Source organism: Protopterus annectens, chromosome 7.part0 (genome assembly GCF_019279795.1).
Source record: "Protopterus annectens isolate FY-2018-M chromosome 7.part0, PAN1.0, whole genome shotgun sequence".
NCBI lineage: Eukaryota > Metazoa > Chordata > Ceratodontiformes > Protopteridae > Protopterus > Protopterus annectens.
The window spans coordinates 596,941,859-596,969,313 of NC_056739.1; the positions used below are offsets into that span (position 1 = coordinate 596,941,859).

The following is a 27,455-nucleotide window of genomic DNA, read 5'->3' on the forward strand; positions in this document are numbered from 1 at the left end:
CCGGGAAGGTACTACTGATGGAACATGAGTCATTTAACCCGGGAAGGTACTACTGATGGAACATGAGTCATTTAACCCGGGAAGGTACTACTGATGGAACATGAGTCATTTAACCCAGGAAGGTACTACTGATGGAACATGAGTCATTTAACCTGGGAAGGTACTACTGATGGAACATGAGTCATTTAACCCGGGAAGGTACTACTGATGGAACATGAGTCATTTAACCCGGGAAGGTTGTAGGCATTCAGCCTCACTTGCCAGGTTAATTCAAGTTCTTCTAGTTTTAGTGGTCTAGGACCACCCCTACTGTCATACTTGGCTTGTTCAATACTAATAAACCTATAAAAGCATGATCTTTATTAGCAAGAATGTGCTTAGCTAGAGCATTCTCTAGTTTGCGTTTATTAATAGCATATTGGTGTTCATAAATTCTGTCTCGGAGCCTATGCTACGTCTTTCCTATATAGAAAGCAGGACAGAATTAGTACCTAGCTAAATAAATGACAACACTTGAGTTACAGTTGAATCTGCCTTTAAGTTTATATACTGTACCATTAATCTTAAAAGTATTAGTAACTTCCACGAATTTACAGTAGTTACAATTTTCACACTTGTTCATCCCATTACACCGTACAACTGGGGTATATTGCTGTTCTAAGAGGGTTTTAAGGTTCATCCCTCTCCTAAATGTCACTCTAGGGAACTCACCTACTTTAGAATAAATGTTAGGATTCATCTTAAATAGATCCCAGTTTTTCTGTCCAATACCAATACATGAGTAGCCGTGTGTAGTGTATGTAGTAATGAAACTTGGCGTGACATTCTTGGCCTCACTATTCGATATTCTAATACTGGTATCTATATGCTCATCAACTTCCTTGTAAGAGCCAGTAGGAGTCAGTGGGGTTTTTACACTTAAAAGTGGTATATACACCTTGTCCGCTCTCTTAGCTTTAACCTCTTTAATAAGGGCGTTCAAAAGTGGTTCAGGATAATCACGGTGCATAAACATACTTTTCAGAGTAGAGCATTCCTCAAAGAAGTCCTCATCTAAGCTTGTCATTCCTTGAGGCCCTCACTAACTGACCTTTGATAACTGACCTCTTTTGGTAAAAAGGATGGCTGCTGGAAAAGTGTAGAAACGTATTGGAGTACGTGTTTTTCCTATATATCTTTGCTACAAAACTACTAACAGAGTAGTTTTTCACTAGACAAATGTCTAAATACACTATAATGTCAGTATTAAATGTAGAGATAAATTGTAGGAAGTGAGTGGTGCTATTGAAATAATCCAACACTTGCACACTGTCACGTTCATCTCCATTAATGAGAATAAAGATGTCGTCAAGGTATCTTGTGTAAAAAACAAAAGAATCACAAAGTGTGTTGTTTTTAAACATGTATTCTGATTCCCAGTAAGCCATAACAAGGTTTGCAACACTAGCTCCGCAAGGAAACCCCATTGCTACCCCTATTTTTTGCAAATAAAATTGGTCTTGGAACATAAAAAAGCTGTTTGAAAGTACTAAGTAAATAAGTTCTGCGACCAAACTGATTTCTGCAACTGTAGCATTGTTTTTCTTTAACATAAGAACTACCCATTCTATAGCTATCTCATGAGGGATGCAAGTGTATAAATCTCTCACATCAATAGGGAGGAAATTAAAGTTCACATTAAATTCTAAGGCCTCGATCTTTTTCAAAAATGTCCATGAGTCCTTACAGATATGTTTCTCATGACATAGATGTTTTTGCAAAATAGCATCCACCACTTTAGCACAAGAGTAAGTTGGTGAACCTCTGATGCCAACCAATGGTTTCAGAGGTGGGTTTTCAATACACTTGTGTATCTTGGGGATGCCAAATATACATGGGTATCTAGGATACAATGTTGACAAGTAGTTATAAATCTTCTGGTCAATTCTACCTTCAATAAACATATCCTCTAGGCAGTTCTTAATTAAGCTGTATGCCTTATTAACTTCTGAACGTGAACTTATATCGTATGCACTAGTATTCAATAATACATTCATACGTTGCTGGTAGTCCAAGTTGCTAAATACAACTAAACCACCTCCTTTATCCGGTTTACAAAAACGCAACCCCTGTGACTTAATATAGTGCAAATATTCACATTCATCTCTGTTGATATTATAAGAAGCTTTATGCTTAAACCCAACCTTAACAGCATGCCTAATGTCTAGTTCACAGATCTGCTCAAACATTTCCAAAACCGGGTGCAATGGAGGGTTGTACGTACTAGGGATGTAAAATTTGTCAAGGTTACCAGTGCTCAAAATATTGAGTCTTGTGAATACTTTTAAGCATGTCTATATATTAGTGAAGTCTTGTTTTTGCTTTATATACGTAGTTGTCATTTTAATTTTAAGGTGCTTCCATTCATGTTAAACAAAGTGAAGCAATTGGTCAATGTTAATCACCTGTTCTTTTATAAAGAAGGGTTCCTTTTATTTGAAATTGTTTCTGATGAAGTTTGCTGTCAGGCTTACGAAAAGAACTTAAAACAGTTTAATAAATAGTTTATTCAGTAATTTTGTGGACTGTCTTGCTGGTTTCCCAAACCAATTTTTTATTTTTTTTAGTTTTGTTCGCCATTTTACAGTTCTTAATTTCTTTTCTTACTTATTGCTTAGCCGTACCCTTCTTTTTAAGTATTTTATTGTGGACTTTATGCAATGCAACTAATACATAGACAACGACATAAAAATAGTTATAAAGAAGATGCTATATATAGTCTTATGTAGAATGGAGAAAAATGCTATGTGGAAATAGATACCCATTAATCTTCTAACAGATATACATCAGTTTTCTTAAGAATGATTTGAAAAAATAGAAGACGTGACTGGCCATGCACTTTGCTATTCAACAAAATGCTTTATGAACTTATTAGTAATCTTAAAGGTAGTGAAACATTTTTATTATACTTTAAAGTGGTTGACAGTGGTATAATCAAATATAGTCCATGTTGTGGTCATGTTGTGGTAATATAATACTTAACCATTGCAAAGATAATCAAAATTAGATCATGGGACACTGAATCTGTCCAGCAATCAAGTTTTTCCAGAAAATTTTAAAACCAGCACAAATGAGATACAACAAGATTGTTATTTTTCAGTTTGGTGATGACACATGTAAATATGGGAAAAATGTTTCCCCAACCCCAAATATATGTAAATGATCATCATTCAATGTAATGTAAATGTTACAAAACCAATTCAAATTCAATAAAGAAATACAATTTAGCTAGGGTAATTAAACATTACAATAAGTCATAAAATGAAAATAAATACTTTCACAAAAATCTCATATTTGAAAGTTTTATTTCAAAGTTAATTCATAGTCCTTATTGAATGAAACTGACTGAAATAAGAAACAACTTTGTAATAAGTATCAATTAAATACAGTCTTGAGAAGTCTAACCTTTTGCTATTGTATAGTTGCTTGCCAGATCTCACTTTAACGTTATTTTTTTTACCTGCTGTTATTGTTTTCATGGCCTTTGTTTTTAGATTTCATGGTATGTGGTTTGCACATTATGCCATCAGTAACTTCTTTGACCTGTTTGCTGCATCTCAATGGTAGATACAAACACGTTACCTTTGGCAATCTGTATTTTTCTCTGAAATGAGTCCTCATGGTTGCTCTCTCTGCTTTCTTCTGGGTGAAATTGGCATCCCTCTCCATCCTGAAGCAGAAAAAAAATTTTTTAGACTGAATAATCATTTGGAAATGGCTTAGAATACTCACTGGTAGTTTCCACAATGTAACATTCTAGGTGAAAATGCACAATTGGTATCACATCCTGTGCAACAAATTAAACCTTTTTAGACTAACAGTGAGTGCGACCCAATGTTTTAAAAGTATTTGTTATTTCTGTGCTATTCTTGTAAGGAAACTTATTGTAATATATGTACCTGACGATACATTGTTACAATACTTGATACCTACCTGCATCTCCTACATTAATTCATGCACTTCATTATGTGATTATCCTTGTATTGCAAGATTACTGTTTATTTCTTTTACACAATGAATGAGTGTTGCAGCATACTTTATTACTTAAGTCTGTAATTAGAACACAATCTGAAACTGTTGCTACAAAGTTATATGCAGAATTGTATGTGTTATACATAAGGGAGCTTTGCACATTCTGGTGAGTATGAGTGTTAATGCTTTCTAGCCTGTGTGATAATTAAAAGTGAATGACCTATAATAAGCCAATATATTGCAGTTACTACAACAGGTCTCACCACAGAGACTTCATCAGGCCTCTCTGATGAAGTCTCTGGTGAGACGAAAGTGCTCACGTTATTTTACTGGCTTTTTATAGTTTAATAAATTCTTGAAGCTGTTTAGTTGCAACTGGAGTCCTTTCAACATTTATTTCTTTTCAATCTCCTGTAAAGACTTTCCAAATATGGATTCTGAAGGTGTCTTTGGATTACACAATGTCTCAAAGATAGAACTTTCACTGTAATCACCAATCAAAAACATACTGAACCCAATGTTCTTAAAGGTTTGGTATCCCCCCCGACACACACACACACACACACACACACACACACACACACACACACACACACACACACTTCTATTTTCCATATTTATAAATGACCTTCCCTGTCAACTCTTCGACCTGAACTGCATATGATATTGTCCTAACCAAAGGAAGAAAAACTATCCCTGAACTAATTACACACTGAAAGATTACATGTAAACATTACAGAATTGGCTGAAAATGAATAAAACACATTTATACACTCTACAGCCATGTTATTTAGGACACCTTAAAGATTAATGCAAATAGAGCCCTTAAAACCTGAATGACCCACAAGTTTAAAACTCCCTCTGGTGACCATACACAACTATTTAGAACTAATTTTACATCAGAATGTATCCTGAATCCATATGCATGTTAGAACCCAAACAATAAATATACTACAGAAGTTAAAAGCAGCCTATAACATATTACATTTGCTGACATTAGAATTCAGAAAATCTGTTGGAATCAATTGATTGCCAGCAGATTAGAATATGCATTACCAATTACAGAGCCATGGGTCATCTTATGCCCTGTGCAGTTCTACAAGCTGGTGCCCCCTCATCTCAAGCTGAGAAGCAAAAAGCTGATAAAAAAGGAAAGCTCTCCCCCACTCTGAAACTGTGTAACAACCAACTTTACTACAGTTACTTCACACCCTCAAACCTGTGTCAACATCTTGCATTAAGAAATATCTACTTGAGCTAAAACCAGTTACCCTAGAACTAGAGAATATACCAGCTGATTATATCACAATTGCAGCTGATGCCCTAGCATATCCAATTGACATTTTAATAAATAGCTCAAAAATCTTGCATCTTACATCTACATAAAGGAGGCACAACCACAGACATCTCAAACCGAAGACTAATAGCTGTTTTGTCCCCACTGTCCAAAATCCTTGAGAAATGTATCTGATACCAGCTATTCAGTTATACCACTGAAAATAACCCCCGATCACAATCTCAACATTTTGTACTCACCACAGTACCACTGCTGCCCTTCTCCATTTTATCCACACTGTAAACCTACTTAGAAATGCAGACAGTCTGGTATCGGCACTCTTAATAGACCTATCAAAGGCATTTGATTTGATATCTCAACAAAAGTAATTACAGAAACTGTGCACCTTAGACCATCACGTGCCTGATTTCAAATATGCTTATCCAGTAGATGTCCGTCAGCTGAAAGGCAAACTGCATTCTCATTCTTCTTTCCTATAACTGGCAGTGCTCCCTGTGGATCCATCCTTGACACTGTACTTTTTAATATATTCATGAATTACCTGCACACAGCAAATAAGCACACCTCTTTAGTCTAGTATGTGGATGATTCCACATTAATATATTCTGCCCAAACACTGTCAAAATTACAAGAAATTGCTCAAGATTCCTTTATCGCAATAGAAACATTGATAACAGACTCTAAATTACTTCTAAACTGTAAGAAAAGTAAATTAATTTTATTTACTCCAAAATAATTGGCTGCACAAAAAAGTACTTTTCAACATAACCTAACCAAACAGTGCAAAAACTGAACTTGTTCCTTACACCAAACATTTAGGCATAATCAAAGATAAAAGCATAACAAATGAAATTCACATAAAAGAAGCAGTTAAAAAAAACAGAAAAAAGCATTGCTCGCTATAAGATCAAACGATATCTAACTTATAACCCTATAAAACACATTGCTTTAAACTACCTTCTTTCTGTATTCTTGAATGCCGCTCCCATTGTTACAAACATACAATCTACACAGAAAGGTCAACTAGAACAATCCTATAATAAAATTGTTAGATTTGCAGCTACCTTACCTTATAGAACTCACCATTGCCTGGCCCTGAAATAGTTAAATTAGACAGAATGATCTAACCTTCAGGTCTATATCATTTTATCGAACTGCTATTCAGCAAATAGCAATTCATCAAGCCACTATTTAGCGAATGGCATTTCAGCGAACAGCAAAATCTTTCCCAGGGTAAGGAAGCAGTTCACCAAAGGCACACTGAAACAGAAACCACACAAAATCAAAGCCACCCAAGGTAGGGGCCTTTGCCCTCAATGCACACCCAAAGTGGGGCTGCACACCAACACCCCCCAACTACATATGCCAACTTGGAGATTGCACTATGGTGGGGAAAAGGGCAAAGTTGTGATGTTGGCCAAGTGCTTTCTTACCTTGGGAAAGATTTCATTGTTCACTGAAATGCAATTCTCTAAATAGAGGTTCAATGAATTGCTATTCTCTGAATAGCAATTTGATAAAATGATATAGACTCCTAACCTTCTCACAGTTAGTGGTTCCTCACATTCTCATTAATGAACCAACAGCATTTTTCATCTGTAAATGGCGTAATCATGGACTACTCCAATAATAGAATTCTGCACTCCAGAAACAGCAGCTACTAGTAACTAAATCAAACAGCTCAACAGCAGACTCCCCGTACTCCAACTACATCTATAAAAAGGGGCTCTCCATTTCCCTCCCTCTCAAATTCACAACCTAAAATCCTTTAAATACAACTGACTGCTGCATGTTCCCCTGAAATTACCCAGGCTAAACTCCACTTTACCCCTCATTAGTACAGATAGCCCTCCCATACTTCTGCCTAATTTTTTTTCTTGTGGGCTAAAATCTGTTGTCCACTCTTTCCTTCTGTGAAGGTGAAACAAAAACAATTTGTAAACTAATTCCTACTCACACAAATGGATTATTACAGTTATCACCATCTCTTGCAATATTATTACAGAATATTTCTTTGTGAGTCTAAAACTCTGCATAGATGTCCATCACAGCTAATTGTATAATAGAATAACAATGCAACTGCGTATCCTGCAACATGGATGCAGCCCTGTATATTGTATGTAAACACTGATTATATTGTATCCCATTTGTCCTGTATATTGTAAGTAAATATTGATCATATTGTACCCCATCAATGACTCTAAAAGTGAAGTTTGCACATAGATTTCCATCACTGTTAATGGAATAATGTAAAGAAAATGAAACCGTGTACTCTATATTGCAATGTGAATGCAGCTCTGGACATTATATGTAAATATAGATTATATTGTACTCCTTTTGTCTTAACTGAGATATTTGCCATCTCTGTAAGCTATATGTTTCTTATGTTTGTATATTTCTGCTATTTTATGTCAGTTGGAGTTTTTCTCCCTGGGCCTTGACCGAAAAGGGTTTGAAGTCTGACTTCCCAGGTAATCAAATAAAATAAATAAATTAAGAAACGCATCACCACACACATTGAATGCTTTAGAGCTTCAGCTGTGACAACACATATAGTATCAGCACCCATTTTTTATTCATGAAGCAACAATATTCTCATAGTTTCATAACACAGTGCCAGTATTACACTCTCACAGCAACACCTGCCAATCTCACCCCAAACAACTGGCACCCCTGCCAGCCTCCCCTGTGCACCAGTTTTTTTTTATGGCTCTGACCAATTATCTCTTTACAGTCAGTACAAAATATCAAATTACTACAAACCAGTAAATATAAAATACTCAGATTTATTAACCTAAACCCTCCAAAACAGAACCATTGTATGACAATCAAAGGCTAAAGCCACTCTTCTTCAAAATACACCAACATAAAAACTAATACATGACAACCATTACCCCCATTACACAATAAACTACAACTCAATAAATAGCAATAGATTAAGTAAAGGAAGACCCATATTTTATTTTATGCAAGGACTAATGTTGCTTACACAGAACTAAGCCCTTCAGCATAGAACAGTGTTCCACAAAACAACTGAGATGCCAGCAATACTAACTTTCAGAAAGCTCCTGAAGAAACACTTGATAGTGAAAAGTAATGTTTCAACAAGTTGTGATAAAAAGAGAACATAACACAATAGCAATGTATCTTTGTGCCCCATCCTAACAGCTCATCACCCACCTAGAGATACGCCTGTAAATATATGACCATAGTAAACATGACAGCTCCGTTGAACCAAAGTGAAACCACTGGTGGTATTTAGCCTACATAGATTATAACACTACTCAGGTTTATTCTTGTATTTCTGTTATAAATGTCCAAGCTATGTCTTGCAATGACTGTGAAACTATTTGCAGCAGAGTACCTTCACCAATGTGCTATCTCTAATGTCATCTTAATGTGGGTTACTATTTGTTGCATCAATTTATCATCATGAATAATGTCATAATCAATACAATAATACAGAAATGTTAAACTGAGCTATAATAATACTATCATAAGGCATTTCTCCACCAGTGTAATCGCTTGCCTATTTAGTCTAGGTTATAACCGAAAAGGGTCCATGAACCAGTACACTCAACAAATGTAAAATAAATAAATTAATTAATAAAATAAATAATTAAAAGGTGTTACACAACAGATCTACAGTGATGGTAAGTTGAAAACAACAACAGTGTTGATAACTAACTAAATAAAGGAAATACAAGAATGAAACAAGAAAAAAACTGCATTCAGTTTTGCTGAAGCTAAATTAGTGACCCAGACCTGGGATGCTAGTAGAATTATATTACAGGGATTTTCTGTGGTGCTGTTTGGTGTTGCTTTATGTACTGTGAACTCTTTTTCTTGTTTTAAGTACACAGGTGATTGATGTTTTTTTAATTTTTATTTAGCTGTAAACCAGGGACAGTACATGGTGTTTAATAGGGATGTGGTGGTGGTGGGGGGGGGGGGGGGCTTCCTATCTGAGATGGTGTTGTGAACTATAACAGATCTGCTGTTGAGTAGATGGTATATTCTGCTGTTTGATGGTGCTTCAGTATTATGGCATTTAAGTAGTTATAGGTTAATAACAACTTAGCTATTTGTTAGATTAAAGCATACAAGGTTGCAACTGATTATTATAGATTCTTTAAATGTATATGTTCTTGAAGATTTGATTGATCAGAAATATTTGGGTAAATGTATACCTTGTGGGGTATTGCTAATAAATTCTGGTTTAGAACAAACGTGTATTAATTGTAAATGTTTGGAAGATTTAAGTTTAATTTTAAATAGTAAATTGTTTGATTCTCAAACTTAATCTATGTGCAGTAATGGAATAGGATTAATGTCTGTTTCTGATTTTTTTTAAATCTGTCAGTAGAAGCATTAAGATATAAAAAGTAATAATAATGTGAAAGTAATGAAGGAAACAAAGAAGGTAAGTTTGATCAATCAGAAGTTAAATAAGGATCAAGGTTGAAAGCAAGATGGGAAAAGTTTACTTTTTAAGTCAGTTAATACTCCTGTTAAGAGGAAAAAGAAAGCTGGGAATACTAATAAAGTAAAGAAAAAGAAGATTTTTTTTCTTTTTAGAAAATAATTTTTAGTAAATCTTTCTAATTTACAAATTTAATAGAAAATTTTAGTTTATCAAATGTTATTTCAAATGAGGTAATTTTATCTGTCAATAGGAATGATGTGAACAATCTAAGAAATGAGATTTGTTTAATTCCAAAGTTTTGGTTAATAACTCATTGATTATTCCCTATTTTTCAGGTATGCTTGCAGATGATTATAACATGCTGTAATAAAGGGTGTAAAGTGAGTTCCTGTACTAACAAATCCAAATCTGATTGTTCTAATGTTTCAAAATATAGAAATAACTATGTGATGGAGAAATATGATAGGGAACATTTTTCCTCAGTCTTTTCTTACAAAAGTTGACATTGGTATAACTGATACTAGGTATAGGAAAAGAAACTTGGATCATAGAAAAGATGTGGGTGGCACAGTGGCACAGCAGATAGCATTGCCATCTCACAAGAGGCTCCCTGGTTCGATTCTCAACTGGGGTGCCTTCTGTTTGCAGTCTGGATGTCAGGTTTCCTCCCATATACCAAAAGATATGCAGTAAGTGGACTGGACACCCTAAACTGGCCATAGGTGTGAATGGGTATATTGTGTAGGAGCTAGCCACCCAGTGATGTAAATCTTGGCTCTAGATGATTGTCACTGGTGAAGTGACACTCCAACCCCATGTGCAAAAAATGGGAAAAAGGGTTTGTAGATGGATGGATGGTTGAATGATTTGTTGCTTGAAAGGCTAGCTTGAAGCATAAGAGGATTACCAAAACACCACACTCCAATATAAATTCATCACCCCCAAGTATGGTGGGTTGGGGTGTAAAATTTATTTTATGAAGGGGAACTGTGCAACTAAAAAATTGGTATACCTGGCTAACTGTAGTGGATGCCCTGCTTTCTATATAAGTAAAACTGAGAGGGCACTCAAAAATAGGATCTATGAACATCTTTAGGATATCAGGACAAATAAAGAGACTAATGCTTTATATAAGCACTCTTGGAATTGTTCAAACTACACTGGGTATAGTTTTGGTATTTTAGAGGTGGTTAAAAAGAACTTTAGAGGTGGTGATTGGGAGCTTATGCTTTTGAAAAGAGAACTGATATAGCAGCTTAGATTAAATGCCATTCTGCCCCCTGGTTTAAATGAATATGTGTCTGTGAAACCTGTTCTTAAAGAAAAAGCTGCTATTATTATAAAGAATGTTTTCTATTTGAATGGTTGATTTTATACCATTTTAAGTGACTAAGAGTGTTTCTTTAAATTTATTGTTTTATTGTTTTAATTGGTTAATAGCAACATAGTGTAGCTATAAATTGTGAGCAAGCATTATATTATTTTAGATCTGATGAAGTCTCTTGTTTGAGACAAAGCACTCATCTTTGTTGTTTTATATCAATAAATTACTGGTGCCGTTCTATCGTTGATGGTATATTAATTTTTTACATAAGAGGATTACACCATTAGAGAGTTCTCTGTCTTCTAATTCTAAGAAGGTATTAAACAAATCTGAAGCTGAACAAAATTCATCTACTATAAACAAACATCAAAGTTTGATTCATTCTAGAAAAGAGGCTGCCATTTTGAACACAAGAAGTATGCAGGAAAATCTTCTTTAACTGGTAATATTTCATATAACCCCTGGTCTGATGATATTAGTAATTGTACTAGTGAGCTGAATGAAGGATGGCAAGAGATCTCAAGGGTAAGAAGGCTTAAAAAGTCTCGGAGGATTAATTACTGAATATAAAGATATTAATAGACACAGCAAAGAGTCTGGTTTTATTTCTATAACAAATAACAGTGGAAGAGGATGCTCTTCTGAACTAATGGTAAATAGGGACTCACACGTAAAATGCATTGCTAGTCAGATAACACAGTTAAATGAAGAGTATATTACTGTTTTCTCTTTGCCAGTGTTGAAGTTATTTGATTCTTTAGATTTGTTACCATGGTTAACAAGGATTAAACTGACCTATAATAAATTTATTTTGCAAGGCAGTACTAATGATTTAAGGTACAGTATATGCCATTAAATAATATGAAAAATGTGATTCTTGCTGTAACTGAGTATTTTGAAACTTTAAATCTACAGTTTGTATTATATGAAATCCTTCCTAGCTTGCATTAGTTGGAATATCAGTGGTCGCTGGCAAAATTATTTAATAATTGTCTAAGACAACTGTGCTTTGTCTACAATATTAAATTAATAAAAACTGGAGAAAACTATGCTATGATTAAAAAAAGATTTTCAAGAGATGGAATTCATTCTTCATTATTAAGGATCTAAGGTTCTGTCAGGCTTGTTTAGGAATTGTGTTAAAAAATTTTAAGTCCCCACATGAGCAGATTTATTTGTGCAATAGAAACAGGAAATGTAATAGAGCTTTGAAATATTTGTATTGTGATGCCCAAAGCTTGGGGAACAAAGGAAGTGAGTTAAAATGTACTGCACTTTCTGAGGGATATGAGTTTATTGATGTTACTAAGTCATGAAATTGATCTGACTTACAAATAACAGGATACAACATTTGAATGCTTATGAATAAGCAAGAGAGGTGCAGACATAACTTTATGGGTTAGAAATTCAATTTCTTATAATCTTGTAAAGACTATTGCTGAGTTGGAGTTTATAATAGTCTAAGCTTATGAAATATTGTTGCATGATCCTATAACTTCGATAATTTTTTATTGTACCTACAATGAATTTAGATACTCACTATGATTATCTGTCTAAAGTAAATATTAATTTAGATTATAGAAACCTGGTACTGATAGGTGACTTTAATTATCTGCCATTGATTGGCAAGAAAATGAAGGAGGAAATAGTTGTTAAAGAGAATTTATTGAGATTTTTGAGTGTCATAATATTACACAAATGATTCTGGAACAAACTTAATTGAAACCAATTTAATTGGAAATATTTGGATTTCTTATATCTTTAGGATTATCTGATCATTTCTCTTTTTCATTTGAAATAGTTGTTAAGGTAAACCAAGAATATGGACCAAAGATAATTATGGTTTGTTTATTATTAATTAAATAATATTTTTTATGTTTGGGTTGGATAGAGATGGCTGAGTCATTTAGTGAATGTTATGATAATATAGCATTTCTGTTGTATAACAGTGTGGCTGGGACAACTTGCTATAGAACAGTAAATTCCAAAAATAAATTCCTGGTATGGTGGAATTTTCTTCTGAACAGATATGATAATATAGCATTTCTGTTGTATAACAGTGTGGCTGGGACAACTTGCTATAGAACAGTAAATTCCAAAAATAAATTCCTGGTATGGTGGAATTTTCTTCTGAACAGATTATTTAATAGGAAAAAGATGGTTTCTCATGTCTACCATAGATTTCCATGTAGGTTTAATAAAAATTAGGGTGGAGAAGTAAAAGAACTATATTTAAATATAAGAAATGAAAAAATAAAATATGAAAATTGTGTGGCAAATAATCATACAAACACCAAAAAAGTTATAAATACATTAATTCCTTTGGGAATGAATGCAGATTGATCAGTGATTAGTGATCATGAAATGATGGCTAATAATTTAATGAGAATTTTACTGGTTTTGGCATTGATGTGAATGATTGTTCTCGATCCTTAGAAGAAAGAATTGATTGTAAAACAAAATATTCTAATATTACTAAAGAGATTTTTAAGAACCTTAAATAAAATTAAATTCAATACACTGAGTGGTCCAGATCATATTTCTTGAATTTTGTTGATTAATATAAAAGATTATTTAGTGAGTATATTAATTTGGGCATTTAATTCTAAGATATATAATGGATATATACCAAGTTCTTGAATAGAATCATTAGTTACTCCAGTTTTTAAATCCTGAGATAAGGTAGAAGCATAAAATTATTATCTAGTAAGTCTAATACCAATATTATGCAATTGCTTTGAGATATGTATTAGTGAAACCATAATTAAAGAAAATTATCTTGCATTGTTTGATATCTTTCAACATGTTTTTTGAAAGGCTGTTCTATACTCACTAATTTTTCAAGGTTTTATGATTACATCTCTAGAACTATGGAAATGTGAATAAGTGCAGATGTAATTTATTTGGATTTAACCAAAGTTTTTGACTTACTATCATTCCACACTTTTGACTAGGTTTTGGAACAATATAAGGTTCTGTGGTTAAATAAAAGTTTTCGTTTTTTTATTCATTTTTTGTTGGCTGATTCTCCTTTCCATGGAGTGTGTTTGGATTTAATAATATAAGGTTAATCAATATTTATGTAGATGCATCAGTCATTGGCTCAGAGGCAGAACCTGAAGAGCAGTGATTCATGGAAAATAATTTGGTCCAGCACGGATGAGATCAATTGTTCTTCAGGGATCTGTGCTCAGGCCTTTGCTGTTTAATATCATTGTGATGATCATTGTTGGCTGGTTAATTATACCAGCAATTGTAAAATTATGTATTTATTTATTTTGCTAATAATAAATGTTATTTCAATAATATTAATAAGTATTTTTTATGCTTAGGTGAGTGGGCTAGTACAGTGCATCTCTCATTTAGTATGAAAAAGTGTAGTATGTATTTTGGCAAACACTAATTAAGGAGATCCATTACACTGTCTGCATTTGATGTATTGGAAACTAGTGAATATAAGTATCTTGGTGTACTGATCAATTCCTCTTTTTGTTTTGAAATCATGTGAGAGCCATCTGTAATAAGGTAGAGGAATTTGATTCGCACAAACTTTATAAGAAGTGAGGTTATGATCTTAACAAGGTTATTTAAGGTATATATTAGATTGATTTTGCAATAAAATATAGCATTCTGTACTCTTAATAATTGACAACTTAATTGTATAGAGTTAATACAATGTAAATTTAAAAAGGCTTGCCTTAAGCAGTTATGCTATAAAGATAGATGTGTTTCAGTGGGTCTTTATGCCCTTCATTATAGATATATTTATCCCGTGCATTATAGATATATCAAGCATACCTCTCAACCTCTTAGTGAAAGTAATCTGGACAAAGACTGACAAAATGGTGGGACAAAGGCCCAAAAATAGGGATAGATTTTAAATATATTTCTTGTAAACTTAGAAAGTTACTAGAGTAACAGGGTTTGTGTTAACATATATTTTCTGAAGGATTTGAAGTCTGAAACTCAAATGTATGTCATTATTTGGTGACTTCAATCCTCAGATCATCCCAGTGATGTGCCAGAAAATCACAAATCTTTTGAGGAACACACCATAAATATTAGGGAAAAATCTGGACATTCTGCAAATCTGGACAGTTGAGATATATGATAGTGGGGTTGACTTAAATTTTCTTCAGTCTTTGTTGGGTTTAGAAGTGTATAATAATCCAAACACATGCAAACATCATCATTTAAATTTCTGTTTAGAATTCTGTAATAAAAATAATAGAACTTGCTATTTAACACAAATGGTGGAAAAATGTAGAATAAATTACCTGGCTATATCAGAGGTGTAAATAATCTAGTGATAACTGGATTGTGGCTATGGTACATGATCCAACATTTACTGGCATACTGCTCACTGAATGCCATGAGGCTTGAACACATTGCTAACTTATGAACTTAATATTACTTCTAGAAACACACTAAGTAACAGGATAAATAAACTTTCAAAATAAAGAGAAAGACAGGTCATGAAATATGTAAAACAGCTACAAAAGTATGACAAAGCAATACAGAGAACAAGAAGTTTAGAAAACACAAAGTAGTCACTTCAGTATTTTACTGGTATCTCCGATTTATTTCCTCCTTGTGAAAAGCCTTCTGCAGTCCAGTACTATTTTGCTTTGGCACTAATGTGCTCTGCCATTCTAACAGAAGACATTATTTTGGAAATTTGGAAAACAAAAGTATAATGCTGCTGCTCAAGCATATTATATGAGTTTGAAGCAGAATAAAAAAGCGTAGCAATAGAAATGGATATATAAATGGAAATATTAAAAAAGAAGATGTTGTATAATAAAAAAAATATTCGCTGCAAGGTAAAAGTGAAACAGTCCCACCTTTTTAGGGAAAACAGTTTGTAGATATGAAGGAAAAGTAGACGGTATTAGAACTGAAGAAGGGGAAACAGTCTATAACTAGAATGATATTATAACTACCATTTAACATTATATTGAGAAACTGTACAAAAAAAGAAATACTAAATATGGAAGGACGGGAAGCTGACAAATTAGATGACACTGCCGTATAAGGTGTTTTGTGAAAAATTACATCAAAAGATTTGAATTCCATTTTTGAGTTCACAGGTTCATAGGTTCAAAGGTAGGTACTAGGCTGGTACCCTGGCCTTTGCCACCAAAGAAAATTATTTTCCTGTGCCACTGTCGTGCAGAGCCACAGAAGTGATCCCAGGGGTGAATTTCCTATTTCCCATCCAATCATCAAGATTTTTCTTGAAGAATGCTAATGAGGAGCTTTGTTTGATATAGATAGGTAGTTTATTCCAGAGTATGGGAAATCTCTGGGACAGGAATCTATCCCTCCAGCATGTTCTGTTTATTGTGATGACAAGGTTTAGGTCCCTAGAGGGTGTAGCTCGGAGGGAGTGGGACTTCTTTAAGTGGATCATGTCCAACAGCTCTGGGTTTGACATAGCTTTGTATGTTAGGCAGAGATCACCTCTGAGTAGGCGATATGAGTAAATCTGGAGTTTTTTTAGATGGTCTACGTATGGCATCTGTTTGAGGTCAGTAATCCTCTTTGTGAGGTATTTCTGTGGCCTTTCCAGTTGTTGTAGATGTCTTGTGAGGTACATACCAAAAGGGGCGTTGTACTCTATAATGGGTCTAATGAGTGATGAGTAGAGGGGAACAATGACCTCTTTTTTTCTGGATGAGAAACCTTTTGTGATGAGGTGTGCCATGTAGAAGGATTTCCTGATTACTGTGGTGATGTGATTATCAAAGGAGAGACTACTGTCTACCTGTGTCCCAAGGTCTCTTATCACATTTTGGTGTTAAGTATACTACCGCCTATGTTGTAGTTCATGGATACAGAGTTTTTACCAAAGGGGATGACAATGCACTTTTTGGCATTGAGCTTGAGGCCATGGCTTTGACACCAGGTCTCTGTCTCAGTGAGGCCCTTTTGTAGGATGTCCACATCATTAGCAGTTTTGATTATGGCTCCTAGTTTGCAGTCATCTGCGAACTTCATTAGCCAAAGACCTTCTGTGTTAGCCTGTACTTCAGAGAAGTAGATACCAAACAGGAGAGGACCCAGGATTGAACCCTGTGGTACTCCACTTGTCACTGGTCTGAAGTCTGATTTGGAGTCTGCTACTTTCACAGTGTGGGTTCTGTCAGTGAGCCATGAGTGATATAAATGTAATGTATACCTAGGCCTTATGGTATTGGGTATTAGTTTTATAAGACATTGGATGATAGGAAAAAAGTGATTTTTTTTTTAATGTACTGAATGAGTGGTTAACCTGTGTTTTAAAAGATGAAACAATTTCTACAGGTATAATTACATTTGTATTTAAAATGGGGAGAAGGAAGATATCAAAAACTGGAGACCATTAACATTAAATAATGCTGACCATATGTTATTTAGGTATATTTTACAGAAATAGATAGCCAAGATTATGCATAAAGTTCTTTAGGAAGGCATTTAAGTTACAGAAGGGAGAGTAACAAAAAATGTACTACTACTACTAATAAAAATGGCTGCTAGCATAGAAAGAGAAGAAGGAAAATGGCTATCTGTGATGTCGGAAAAGTTTATGTCAAAATTGGGTCAGATTCAAAAAGAGATGCTCTCAGTGCAAGTCTGCTCTGATTCTGAAATATTTGATCACAGTGTAAGTGACTTACTTCAGTGTAAGTTCTACCTATAACAGGCTTCCAACAGGGACCAGATTCTAAACCACTTCCTTTTAGTGTAAGCGACTTACTTCTGTACAAATTTTACTTATAAACAGGCTTCCTACAGGGACCAGATCCCAAACTACCTGCTCTTAATGTAAGTGACTTACTTCTGTATAAGTTCTACCTGTAAACTGGCTTCCTACAGAGACCAGATCCCAAACTACCTGCTCTTAGTGTAAGTGACTTACTTCTGTATAAGTTCTACCTATAAACAGGATTCCTACAGGGGCCAGATCCCAAATTACCTGCTCTTAGTGTAAGTGACTTACTTCTGTATAAATTTCACCTATAAACAGGCTTCCTACAGGAACCAGATCCCAAACTACCTGCTCTTAGTGTAAGTGACTTACTTCTGTATAAGTTCTACCTGTAAACAGGCTTCCTACAGAGACCAGATCCCAAACTACCTACTCTTAGTGTAAGTGACTTACTTCTGTATAAGTTATACCTGTAAGCAGGCTTCCTACAGGGACCAGATCCCAAACTACCTGCTCTTAGTGTAAGTGACTTACTTTTGTATAAATTCTACCTATAAACAGGCTTCCTACAGAGACAAGATCCCAAACTACCTGCTCTTAGTGTAAGTGACTTACTTCTGTATAAGTTCTACCTATAAACAGGCTTCCTACAGGGATCAGATCCCAAACTACCTGCTCTTAGTGTAAGTGATTTACTTCTGTATAAGTTCTACCTGTAAACAGGCTTCCTACAGGGACCAGATCCCAAACTACCTGCTCTTAGTATAAGTATCTTACTTCTGTATAAGTTCTACCTGTAAACAGGCTTCCTACAGGGACCAGATCCCAAACTACCTGCTCTTAGTGTAAGTGACTTACTTCTGTATAAGTTCTACCTATAAACAGGCTTCCTGCAGGGGCCAGATCCCAAACTACCTGCTCTTAGTGTAAGTGACTTACTTCTGTATAAGTTCTACCTGTAAACAGGCTTTCTACAGGGACCAGATCCCAACCTACCTGCTCTTAATGTAAGTGACTTACTTCTGTATAAGTTCTACCTGTAAATAGGCTTCCTACAGGAGCCAGATCCCAAACTACCTGCTCTTAGTGTAAGTGACTTACTTCTGTATATGTTCTACCTATAAACAGACTTCCTACAGGGACCAGATCCCAAACTACCTGCTCTTAGTGTAAGTGACTTACTTCTGTATAAGTTCTACCTATAAACAGGCTTCCTACAGGGGCCAGATCACAAACTACCTGCTCTTAGTGTAAGTGACTTGCTTCTGTATAAGTTCTACCTGTAAACAGGCTTCCTAAGGGGACAGGATTCCAAAACACCTGCCCTTAGTGTAAGTGACTTACTTTTGTATAAGTTCTACCTGTAAACAGGCTTCCTACAGGGACCAGATCCCAAACTACCTGCTCTTAGTGTAAGTGACTTACTTCTGTATAAGTTCTACCTATAAACAGGCTTCCTACAGGGGCCAGATCCCAAACTACCTGCTCTTAGTGTAAGTGACTTACTTCTGTATAAGTTCTACCTATAAATAGGCTTCCTACAGGGACCAGATCCCAAACTACCTGCTCTTAGTGTAATTGACTTACTAAGTTCAACCTGTAAACAGGCTTCCTAAGGGGACAGGTTTCCAAAACACCTGCTCTTAATGCAAATTACTTACTTCTGTATAAGTTCTAACTGTAAACAGGCTTCCTACAGGGACCAGATCCCAAACTACCTGCTTTTAGTGTAAGTGACTTACTTCTGTATAAGTTCTACCTATAAACAGACTTCCTACAGGGACCAGATCCCAAACTACCTGCTCTTAGTGTAAGTGACTTACTTCTGTATAAGTTCTACCTGTAAACAGGCTTCCTAAGGGGACAGGATTCCAATACACATGCTCTTAGTGTAAGTGACTTACTTCTGTATAAGTTCTACCTATAAACAGGCTTCCTACAGGGACCAGATCCCAAACTACCTGCTCTTAATGTAAGTGACTTACTTCTGTATAAGTTCTACCTGTAAACAGGCTTCCTACAGGGGCCAGATACCAAACTACATGCTCTTAGTGTAAGTGACTTACTTCTGTATAAGTTCTACCTATAAACAGACTTCTTACAGGGTCCAGATCCCAAACTACCTGCTCTTAGTGTAAGTGACTTACTTCTGTATAAGTTCTACCTATAAACAGACTTCCTACAGGGACCAGATCCCAAACTACCTGCTCTTAGTGTAAGTGACTTACTTCTGTATAAGTTCTACCTATAAATAGGCTTCCTACAGGGGCCAGATCCCAAACTACCTGCTCTTAGTGTAAGTGACTTACTTCTGTATAAGTTATACCTGTAAACAGGCTTCCTAAGGGGACAGGATTCCAAAACACCTGCTCTTAGTGTAAGTGACTTACTTCTGTATAAGTTCTACCTATAAACAGGCTTCCTACAGGGACCAGATCCCAAACTACCTGCTCTTAATGTAAGTGACTTACTTTAAGTTCTACCTGTAAACAGGCTTCCTACAGGGGCCAGATCCCAAACTACCTGCTCTTAGTGTAAGTGACTTACTTCTGTATAAGTTCTACCTATAAACAGGCTTCCTACAGGGGCCAGATCCCAAACTACCTGCTCTTAGTGTAAGTGACTTACTTCTGTATAAGTCCTACCTGTAAACAGGCTTCCTAAGGGGACAGGATTCCAAAACACCTGCTCTTAATGTAAATTACTTACTTCTGTATAAGTTCTACCTGTAAACAGGCTTCCTACAGGGACCAGATCCCAAACTACCTGCTCTTAATGTAAGTGACTTACTTCTGTATAAGTTCTACCTGTAAACAGGCTTCCTACAGGGGCCAGATCCCAAACTACCTGCTCTTAGTGTAAGTGACTTACTTCTGTATAAGTTCTACCTATAAACACACTTCCTACAGTGACCAGATCCCAAGCTACCTGCACTTAGTGTAAGGGACTTACTTCTGTATATGTTCTACCTGTAAACAGACTTCCTACAGGGATCAGATTCCAAACCACCTGCTCTTAGCCTGCTCTCGTTCACTTAGACTAAGATCAAGTCTTTTGGAATCAGACCCATTAACAATGAAACTATGTGGACTATAGTTAGAGTATAGGTTACATGACCAAGTTGTCTCATTATTTCCTGTCCAGTTATTCAAATACTTATAAACAGATTGCTGATTAATGAATGGTTAGGAAGGGAAATATAGATACAATGTAGTTTAAAGCAAGGATGTCCTTTGAGTGGAATTTTATTTGCTATGCTTATTAATGCAGTTGTTAAAAAGTAACAGAAACTTTGAGCATGAAAGAATTATGATTACAGACAACATTTGTTTTCCTATATATGTGGTGTATGCCATTATGGCTAAGACAAAAAGCTGGGTTAGAGAAGTTGAACTAAAAAAACATTTAGGTTGAATGGGACTTTAAACATTTTGGAGATGTAATCAATACGTCAGAGATTTCCTTTTCTATGAGGGAAATACATTTAATGAGTCTAAGATATGGAAAACAAGAGACTTATTTGGACAATGTAAAAAAGTTTACATATACATATATATATATATATATATATATATATATATATATATATACACACACATATATCAGTGTCAAACTTTATTGCACAAAACACATTTCCATATCATATCACCTCTGTAGTACAATCCATATGCATTGTGCACTTTATTTCCACAGGTGGTGGCTTGGTCATTTTGTTTATATTCTTAACTACAGTCTATCTTGTCTTTTCCATTGAACACAACTGAAGACTGATGCTTACATTTGATAATTTAACTCCATATAGTATACTACATTCACATGCAGTCCCCATGCACTGGGCACCATATCTCATCAGTGGCTGGCTGCTTCCTTTTCTACCCTATCCCTTTCATCATGGTGATGTTCACTTTTGTATTGCTCTAATACTTCTTTGCATTGTCTTTTCATTGTCCCTCCCCTTCCTTCTACATTTTAATCAGCCTCTGCCATCTTCTCCTCACGTCAAGAAACCTCTTGTGTAATCCTTGTTCCTGTACTGTTTTGCCACCCTCCAATCTTTTGTATGATGTTTTAACTTCAGGGTTCAGCAGTCTGATAATGTTCTAGTCTCTTTCTTTCAAGATGATGTCCTGTTTCGTTATGACAATATAAATTTTTAGCAAGTATGCTGTGCTTCCATTTGAAATATGTCTCCCTCAATCACCTGTGCCTCCTTTCAGAATTCTTGTGCCCACCCACAGTCCCAGAACATATGCATCATTCCTGCTTCTTCCTCCAGCATCTCTTATCCCCCTTTCTGCCTTCCTTTACCAATCTCATGGGGGTTAGAAACCACCTATGCATTATTCCCAGGCTTTGATCTCCTACTCTATATACCTTCTGCATGTGCCTCATTCCTTGTATTGTCTCTAGTAGTATCCTGAGACTGCTTCCTTCCTTCATCTGTTCCCCAAGTCATACTCATGCTCTCTTCTTTATCCTTGTCCCTTCTTTCCCTTAGTGCTTCATAAATCTGCTTCATTCTTACCTTGTCTGACTTCTTCCATTTCCTCCAAGGGAGGTGACATCCTCTCTCCTTTTGCTCTCCTTTCCTCCCTATTTCTTTCTCCTGTTGCCCTCTCTGTATTCTTTTTTGAAGCCTCCCTGAATACTAAGGAGTTCCACAATTGGGGCACTGGTACTTTGTATCCTGTATTAACTCCTCCTTTCTTTTAAATCTTTCCACCCCATTCTTTTCTCTGTATTCCAAAGCTTCCCTATAAGCAATTCTACTTCTCCTCCAGATTTCTTCATTTTTCTTACCTACCTTGCCTTCACTCTGCTGTTCCCCCATAGTTCTTTGGGGTTCCCTTCACCCCAAATCATGCATCCCAGATGGCCTCTCCAAGTCTTCTTCTAGCATACTGTCTTTTATTTACCTTCCATCTCATCTGTTTCTATCCAGTGAATGATGTTGTATGTCAGTGCATGTGTTGGGATATGTCCCCCTTTTGCTATTCAGTCTGCTTCCCCCCTCCACTTATATGTTTTCTCTTACTGTTATTAACTCAGTCCTCTATGCCTTTCTACATTTGCATGCAGCAATTTGTCCCCAGGAAGGGGGGGGGGCTATATGTATGTTGCAGAGAAGGTGGAGGATTATTGATTGTATCATCGTCCTTGTGTTAATTTTTCCAAGCAATGTATAAATCTCCCTGGCCCCTCTGGATAGTGTCCTTTACCTTTTTCAAACTTTCTCTAGATTTTTCCTAATTGTGTCTGTCACTGTGCAACAATGTAGAGCCCTAGGAACTCATGGAACTCTGTCTCTTTTATCTCTCCTATTCCCCCTTCCATTTTCTTAATTTCACTACCACTGTCATTTTATTCTTGCACCTAAATCCCATAATTTCCTTAAATGTATTGAACGCCTACCTTATAGTCTCCATTCCTACAACCACATCCTCTGGCATTAACATGCAGTCATCTGCATATAACATAAACTGATATGTTACCCTTGAGAATTGCAAGGTATTTCAATCATGGAGCTACTTCATTCAGTCTCCATTCATTTAATATCTCCAGCATAGCTTTCCCTTTTCTTATAGAGTGTTTCTGAGTAATCCTCAAGCAGCTTTATGAACATCCCTGCAAATGACATAACTTTAATTATTTTTGCTTATTTCATTTTTTACACCAAAGGAATGGAAGCATGCCAAAACATGCCTGGGTCTGCTTTCTGCTGCTGCTTGCAATCACACACTCTGTGTATCCTCTCTATTAGCAGTTTTTGATTTCCAGGTAGCACAAATCTCTCATGTAACAGCTGCATTACGAATTGCTCCAGTTCACTGTTGCTCACTCTCTGTTGTATTCCAATTATCCTAATGTTACTCCTTCATGAAAGATTTTCTAGATCATTTTAGCCTGTCTTTTGTTATGTCTGTTAGTTCCTGTAGTATGTGATTCTACTGCTGCAACTCAGCTTTAATTTCTATTTTATCTTCTTCCAGATATTGAAATTTCTCTTGTAGCCTTTCCACTTCTGTTTCTTGCTGTTCTATTCCAGTGGCGGCTGGTGACTTCAAATCAAAGGGGGGCTGCAGGAGACAGTTGAATGGGTGGGATTAATGGGAGGGGTGTGACCAACTAGAAAGGGGTGGAGCTATGCTCAAAACCACAAAAACTGGAACTTTAATTAAATACGCTGCCCTGGGTGCCAAACCGTCATTATAAGAGTCCAATCAAGACAAAATGAAGGGTAGAAGAAAAAAATATTGGCTACATGACAGCTTACTTAATATCTAGATGGAAACAAAAAGGTTGTGAGGCATGAAAAAATAAATTATTTTTTAAATACATTACTGGAATGCCAGTCAAAATCAAGTATAAAAAAAGCAAGCAGCACTCAACTCAAACAACTTCTCCTTGCACTGCAGTTCTTATTATAATTTATATTCAGCTTTATAAAAGTATCAGGTAACATGCTGAAAGTAGCAATCTCTGTGATACCCCCACTTGTAAAAATGTTTCTTATCCAAAAAAGACCTGCTGCCTGGCAACAACTATCTACTTGTTTCATGGGGAAAACAGGATCAAAGTAAAAAATGAACAGCAAGCAAGAAACAAGCTCCAGATAAATTACTTAAAGGATTACTACATAGGATATGGACCGCAGATGATAGATTGGCATTCTGTTTAGTTTATGGGTAAAGCCTGCAAAGATGACTGCATGTCTCCAACAAATGTAATGAGCTTCTGAAAATACTGTAATCCTGTCCTTTATTACAAATACTGTCATATGCATTTCAATACCTAAGGCTTATACGTTATCTAGTTATGTAAATATTCTCTGCATGGCAACAACAAAAAGGCTTTCAATATTGGTAATTCTTTAACAGTATGCTTGCTAAAGCTTACTTGCATCTTACAATCTCAGACAAGCATATCTGATGGTCATTAAAGCATTGCTACTTAAACACAGACAACAGACACTGCAACAGCATACATTTTCTGAATAATAAGAAGCATAAATCAACAGTATAAAAGCATGACAGAAAACCAGAACATTCTTCAAAATCAAGGACAGATGAAAAGCCACTGTAATACTTGTGTCTACCTTGGATGGCGGGATACTCTGCACACTTATACTGCATAACTCCTCCTTGCCTTGCTTGGACACATCCAGAGTCACTACATGGGGGAGTGGGGTGCAACAATTTGAAATGTCTCTTGCTGACAGCGATGGCTCCATTTGTCATACCTCTCAACCCCAGACCAAGAAATCTAAACAAAGCCATACACTGAAGTGGGACAAAAGCCCAAAAATAAGGACAATTTTTAAATATTGATCTTATAAATTTAGAAAGATAATAGAATAGTAGGTATTGCATTAATATGAATTTTCTGAAGTGTATGAAATCTGAAACTCAAAATGTCTGTCATTATTTTCTAACTTCAATCTTTAATGATTTGCCACTAATCTGCCAGAAAACCACAATTTTATGAAAACTGGACCAAAAATTTTATGTAAAAATATAAAATAGCCATATAATACAGCTAGGAACCTGTCAAAGAAGGGACACTGTTTTTAATATTAGTACTGCTAACTTGAGCAGCTGACAAAATAAGAGAATCTACATGCATTTCTGAAATAAAAGTAATCTATAACTCTGATCATTACAATTATTTATTAATTGTAAACCCTCCTCAGTTTGTTCCAAAGTTGCCATTTTGTGGAGGGATTATTAGGGGGGAGAGCAACATTTTGAGCCAAAATCGGGCACAGTTGAGAGGTTTGGATATGCCTAATTCTATAAAGTGATTTATTTGCATGTACCTCTCAACCTCTTAACGCAGGAAATCTGGACAAGGCTAAATATATTGGGGAACATATAAACAGTACTAAAAATGGCTCTTGTATAAACTTAGTTGATAGATAAACAGGTATTGCTTTAGCATGCAATTTTCTGAATGGTATGAAGTCTGAAACTCAATGTCTGTCATTATTTAGTGACTTCATTCCTAAATGATTTGCCAGAAAACCACAAAATTTGAGGAACAAACCAAAAATAAGAAGCAAAAATCTTTTCATTCTGTGAAAATCTGGACAATTGAAAGGTATAGTTCAGTCAGGGCTGTCTTTGAGTTTGTCACCCTTCCCCCCCTCACAAAATCATGGTTGAATGGTGCCTCCACCTGGCAGCCATTCCAATGTCCCATTACTTGGCTATTTCACCCCATTTACCATAAACACTGTAATGTCTGTACTGCTTTACTTCTACAATGATTTGGATTTCATTTGAAAGTTTTATTTTACATTTTACAGCACAAACACTAATAGACACCTGCTAAACAAAGCAATGCAGTCTCGCAATGAAAATAGACATAGAATTAAAATGTCTCTGCCCTCAAAATTCACATTCATTGAAAAAGTGTTGGAACCCACATTCAAAGAAAAGACATTTGCCCAGTGGCAGATAAAGATTAACTTTGGGCTGTTTTCAAATCATAGGCCCCTTGCACATGAAACATACATGTGTTATTTGATACACCTTCCTGGCTGTATTAAATTATATTCCTTGTATAATACGGTGCAGTTGTTAAACGGCATTTTAAATTTATTGTTTTGAACATTTTTCCAGTAAACAATGAAACAAAATGCATGCACCAATAATGACAAAATTGTCCTATTCAGAATACTTCCATCATAAAAGTCTACTCAAACTTCTACAATCCACCAGTATCAGTAAATATACACAATCTCTGCAGAAGTAAAAGTCATCTAATAATTCCACATTAAAGAGATCTGTAACTAATGAAGAGGTTACTGCTAGCAAAAGCTTTATATTTCATTGTTTCATCTACAAACAAAGTGCCTGTTGCCCTTGAGGAATAAATTGCCTATGTTACATTAAAAAAATGATAAGCTAGTGATATTGCAATAGGGATGGATGGCAAACTGATAACAGGCTCATTGTTACTAGGTATCCTCGCCAAACAGGACATTCTCAGGACTGTAGCATCCACCCCCTTTACAACACAGTACACTATCAGCAATGCATCTACGTACTGAGGGGGTAGAATCCACAGCCTTCTGCATCAAAAGCAGGTATACTACCTGTTGTGCTTCTAACAATGCAAGCAGACACAGTATAAACAGCACTAAACTTCTCTTCCCCTGAAGCTCTCAGCTCCTTGTAAAATCCACATGACACTCAACTGTATCCCTCAACTTTGCAGCACAAAAAATCTGGAAAAAGCCAAAATTTATTGAGGGGGGCAAAAGCCCAGACACCAGGGACAAATTGTAAATATTGCTTGTATACTCTTGGAAAGTTGCTAGAATAAAATGCTGTGTTATCACCATGCATTTCATTGCCACGTCTTGAACCCAGGACCCTGTGCACTATGGTCAGAACAACTCACCACTATACCAAATCAGCTGTTTCTTAAAAGAGAGGAAGACTGAAACTTAAATGGCTATCATTTAGTAAATTCCGTTCTCACCATAGCTCTCAAGCTCTTAGCACAAAACACCTGGACAAAGCCAGTAATGGGGGAGTATAGCCCCCAAACATATTCAGTAAATTCCATTCTCATCATAGCTCTCAACCTCTTAGCAAAAACACATGAAGCCAATAATGGGGGAATATAGCCCCCAAACATATTCTGTGAATTCCATTCTCACCATAGCTCTCAACCTCTTAGCACAAAACACCTGGACAAA

At 35.7% G+C, this 27,455-nt stretch overlaps 1 protein-coding gene across 1 annotated transcript in view; it reads right to left on the minus strand.

Annotated features, from left to right (window-relative positions):
• Positions 1 to 27,455, minus strand: part of CPLX3 (complexin 3) — a 341,232-nt gene that overhangs the window by 114,890 nt on the left and 198,887 nt on the right. Inside the window, exon 2 of the mRNA XM_044077188.1 lies at positions 3,622 to 3,709. Coding sequence (XP_043933123.1) covers positions 3,622 to 3,709 — 88 coding nt within the window. The remainder of the gene's footprint in view (positions 1 to 3,621; positions 3,710 to 27,455) is intronic.